This window comes from Tupaia chinensis, unplaced genomic scaffold (assembly GCF_000334495.1).
Source record: "Tupaia chinensis unplaced genomic scaffold, TupChi_1.0 Scaffold143644_1, whole genome shotgun sequence".
NCBI classification, from domain to species: domain Eukaryota; kingdom Metazoa; phylum Chordata; class Mammalia; order Scandentia; family Tupaiidae; genus Tupaia; species Tupaia belangeri.
Window position 1 is genome coordinate 1,345,950 of NW_006203492.1, and position 4,690 is coordinate 1,350,639.

General features: G+C 67.8%; 1 protein-coding gene across 1 annotated transcript; it reads right to left on the reverse strand.

The window, feature by feature from the left end:
- Nucleotides 1-460: 460 nt before the first annotated feature.
- On the reverse strand, nt 461-4,490 carry LOC102479824 (regucalcin-like). The gene is made up of 6 exons (XM_006164533.1): nt 4,409-4,490; nt 3,647-3,829; nt 2,793-3,008; nt 1,736-1,867; nt 743-897; nt 461-511 (listed from the first exon to the last, which is right to left on the reverse strand). Exons 1-6 carry the CDS (start codon nt 4,488-4,490, stop codon nt 461-463), a joined length of 819 nt encoding a protein of 272 aa, XP_006164595.1.
- Nucleotides 4,491-4,690: the final 200 nt, after the last annotated feature.

A 4,690-nucleotide genomic window follows, 5' to 3' on the forward strand; every position in this document is an offset into this window, starting at 1 on the left:
GTTTGTGGCTGGGGGAGGGACTGGGGCGTGAGTGCTCCTGGGGTGGGGTCTCCTGCAGAGGTAAAGAATGTTCTGGAAGTACAGGGCTGGCCCCATGAGCAGGGAGTGCAGGAGTCTGGCACGGCTCCCTGACCATGCGATTTTACGTGTGCAGACAATCATGAACCCATCACCGTCCTGTCCGGGCCGTGTGCCAGGTGCGGGGCAGGGGAGGGCCACCCTGCAGAGGCCACCGGTCTGTGGGGGGAGCCACAGGACAGCACGCCGGCCAGTGGGAATGACAGAGCGCCAGGAGGCGGCCCAGCACCGGGGCCGGGCAGGCCCCAGACCCGGCGCTCTGCTGTGGAGGTGACGCGCCCGGCAGTGGTGACGCCCATGCCCAGGCTGGCTCCCCTGAACGGCAGGGGAGCAGGTGCTGCGGACCCGCCAGCCCCGCCCCGGAGCCGCATGGGCAGGGGCCTCAGCCAGCGAAGGAGCGGGATGCGAGTCCTCTGACCCCGAGGCCGGTGACCTGTGGAGGAAGCAGAGGTGCCGGGCTATCTCCCAGGTGTCCCCAGGTACGGCCACGCCAAGCCCATGTGAGGCAGGGTGCACGGCTGTCCGAAACGCTCATGGAAGTGGGTCAGGGCACGGCCCGTCCCGTGGGCATGGTGGACCCGGCCTGAGTGGCCCGGGGTTTGAAGACCGGCCCCGCCCACCGCCTCCGTGGGCAGGAAGGCCACCCGGGATGGCCTCGCCACACCTTGAAGACGTGCCCGGCCTGCGGCTCTCGGGACAGCTGCTCCGGGCTGAGGCCGTCTGCCGCAGAGGTCACGTAGAGGTCAGTGTAGTCGGCACCCCCGAAGCTGCAGGACGTGACCCTGGACACGGGCATCTCCAGCGTGCACAGTCGTGTCCCTGCAGGCAGGCACACGGTGGCCCTTAGGACCCTGTTCGCCTTCCTGCTACCGGACTGAGCCGCCTGGCTGCCCCTCTGACCTCCTGACCCTACCCCACCTGACCTCCGGGACCCATCCCCACGGCAGGCAGGCCCCAGATTCACAGCTCGCCACCCGGGCCGGGCAGCCTCGGTACCACGTCCCACTGGCTCCCCAAGTGCGTGTCAGCTGAGACCTCAGACAGGGCCGTGTCTGAAAGAGGGTCTTTGCAGACGTAAGTGGTTATGGTGAGGCCCTCCTGGGTTGGGGGGCCCTAAATGCAATAACTGGGGTTCCCATAAGAGACAGAAGAGGAGACGCAGACACAGAGGAGGAGCCACGTGAGATGGAGGCAGAGACTGGAGTGACGGGGCCACAAGCCAAGGGACGCCTGGAGACCTGGGAACTGAGAGAGGAGGAAGGAGCCTCCCCCGGGAGCTGGGAGAGGAGGAAGGAGCCTCCCCTGGGGCCCTGGGAGCTGGGAGAGGAGGAAGGAGCCTCCCCCGGGAGCTGGAGGGACCCTTACCGGGGCCTCAGACCTCTGGGCTCCAGAGCTGGGGAGGGCAGTGTCCTGTGTAACCCCGGGGTGGCCGCAGTTGCCACAGCCCAGGACTGCCCTGACTTGCCCGATGGTGCCTGTGAACCGGGAGCTCACGCCATGCCGACAGAAAGGCCCCCTGCAGGTGGGCAAGTGTGTCCTGGGGTACACGCTCCCACCATGGGCCGGACGCCTGATACCAGAACGCCGAGACTTGGCGCACACACTGACCCGGCCCAGCCCGGGCACGGCCTTGCCGCCTGCCCTCCTGCACACGCACCTGTCTCGGGGTCCAGGCGGATCACCCTGCCCCCGTCGATGCAGGCCACCCAGAGCTTCCCTGCGGCATCCATGCACATCCCGTCCGGCATGCCCTGGTCCCGAGGCAGGCGGTACAGGACCCTCGGGTGTGCTGCAGCAGAGGAGGGGGACGGGGCAGCTGGTGGCCCTGCCGTGTCCAGGCCAGCAGGTGCCTGGGGAGCCCACGATGTCCCTGGGACAGGACGGAGCCTGCGGCAGGCACCCTAAGTGTCAGGGCTGTGGGCCTGGCCCGACCCTCAGCCCGCCGGTCCTCGGCTCTCTGGGAGCACATTGGTGCTCCGATTGCAGGGACCCTGTGCACGCTGGCCGGGAGGCTGCCCTAGACGCCATCTCTCAAATTCCCCCACTCTCCGAGCCCAGACACAGGTGTAATGCCTCCAGGAGGCCCTCCCGGGTTCCCGTCCTCGGACTGCTTCCATCCTCACCGTCTCACCCGCCCCACGGGATAAGGAGGCCCTGACTCCGGGACGTCCTAACCTGGGACCCCAGCTGGGACCTCATTTGGAAATGGGTCATGACACGTGGTCAAATTAAACTGTGGTCTCCGGGAGGCCCTGACCCACACGCAGGGGCCCTGAGAAGGGTGGACCCTGCTCCTCGTAGGGCAGCCCCGCACCTGGTCTGCCCAGCATGCTCGGGGCCTCCCGGCCCCACAGGCACGGCCCCCTGAGCCCTCACCTCCTGCTCTTGTGTGTGACGATGGCCGGCCCTCGCTGCCCATCACGACCCCAGGTCCTGTACCCCGCCCCAGCCTCCGGGCTGCCCCCGTCGCCCCGGCTGTGCTGGTCCCTGGGCAGGGTGGGCCTCTCCTGCCTACCAGCCCCGGCCTCCCCTCCAGCCCCAGCCTCCCCTCCAGCCCCATCCTCCCCTTGGGTAGGGGTCCTGAGGAAGGCGGCCCACGGGCATCGTGACGGGAGGTGGGAGGGCATGGGCCGCGAGGGGAGCTGGGAGGGCGCAGGGCCGCGAGGGGAGCTGGGAGGGCGCGGGGCCGCGAGGGGAGCTGGGAGGGCACCCACCGATGCCGCCCGTGGCCACGTCATAGTCGTAGGCGCGCACGGCGTAGTCCAGGCTGTCCACGTGGTAGAAGATGCGGTGGTCCAGGGACCAGTCCAGCCCGTTGGGGATGCCCAGTCTGCTCAGGTGCCGGACCACGGAGCGCTCGGCGTCCAACGCGTACAGTGAGCCCTGCCCTGGCTCCCACACTCCGGGGGCGGACGCCTCGGGCATGGTGCCTGGGGGCAGCAGGGTCAGGGGACGGCCCTGTTCCCCGGCACCCCCACCCTGCCCTGTCGCCCCCACCACAGAGCACCAAAGGGAGGCTCTGAGCAGAGCCACTGGGGCTGAGGTGCTGTCCTCAGGGACGCAGCCGCCCCGTGGCCTTCGGTCAGCCTTGGGGACGGGCTGCTGCAGCAGCTGCAGCCACAGGACCCCCTATATATGTCTGCTTCCAACCCCCAGAACTTGGGACGCGGCCTTGTCAGAAACGGGTCTCTGCAGGTGAATTGCTGAAGGGTTTGGAAACGAGACCATCCTGGCCCCTCCCCAATCGGCCTTTCTAAGATTCAGGCCGAGGCCGGTGGGGACGGAGGCAGAGACTGGAATGATGACCACAGCCAAGGGATGCCCAGAGCCCAGGAGCTGGGAGGGGAGGAAGGAGCCTCCCCTGGGAGCTGGGAGGGGAGGAAGGAGCCTCCCCCGGGAGCTGGGAGAGCAGGAAGGAGCCTCCCCTGGGAGCTGGGAGCTGGGAGCTGGGAGGAGAGGAAGGAGCCTCCCCTAGAGCCCCCAAGAACGTGGAGAGCAGGGAAGAGCCTCTCCTGGGGCCTCCGGAGGGAGCACGGCTTTGTCCTGTCCTTGGTCTCAGGGCACCCACCTGCCACAAACCTGCCGGCAGGGTCCACCTTCCCGTCATTGAACCTGTTGTGGGGCTTGTCCCCGTCCACCTGGGCCACCCACTGCACCTGCTGCGTGTCCCAGTCCAGGATGCCCAGGCAGGTGCCGGCAGCCACCACGTAGGTCCCCGTGTGGTGCAGAGCCACGCAGCCCACGCGGTGTCCTGTGCAGACAGGGGACAGTGCAGTGGCTGTCAGGAAGGGTCCGGCGCAGAGCAAGAGGCAGGCTTGGCTGCCCCCAGCACGGCCTGCATCCACCAGAGGGTCGTCTGTGTTCCTGAGCCACCTCGCCTGTGTCCCCTTTCCAGGGTGGCCATCTGCTGTCCCTCCAGGATGTTCCTGAGCCAACCTTGCTGCTGAGCCCCCAGGCAGGTGAGAGCGGGCGGTGCCCTGGTGTGTACGGTGCACACCGCACTCGGGGTCACAGCTGAGATGCAGGCCCCAGGTGGGGCTGGCAGGGGACATGGCTCTTCCACTTGTGATGGGCCCCTGCAGGGACTGTCGCCTCCCCGTGTGCGAGGGGAGGTGTCTCTCCTCCTGGGGACGCTGTGAGGGTGAGTAGAGGGTGCATGAGGTCCAAGTGCCACGGCCTCACAGATGTGTGCGCCCTGTGCAGGTGTGTGAGCCCACACAGACGTGAGTTCCATGTAGGTGTGGGAGTTGAGGACAGGTGTGGAAGGAGCCCGTGAGTGTGTGAGCCCCCACGGTCACGTGAGCCCCACACAGCTGTGCAAGCCCCACACCTGAGCAGGAGCCTGCCTTGGGGGACAAGCCCACACGGATACAGGGCATGCAGGTGTGGGAGCCCCACTGGGAACTACTCATTTCGCCTAGCCGTGCCCGTGACAGGGCCGGACACGTAGGAGTGGGGACCAGCACAGTCTGTCACCACCCACAGGCAGCTCTGAGTCAGGAGAGGGGGCCTCGGGCAGAGCCCAGGTCAGACCAGGGACAGGCCATTCCTGTCAGTGCAGCAGCTGAGGGCTGGAGCCCCGACTTCCTGCAGCCCCTGCAGGCGGGTCTCA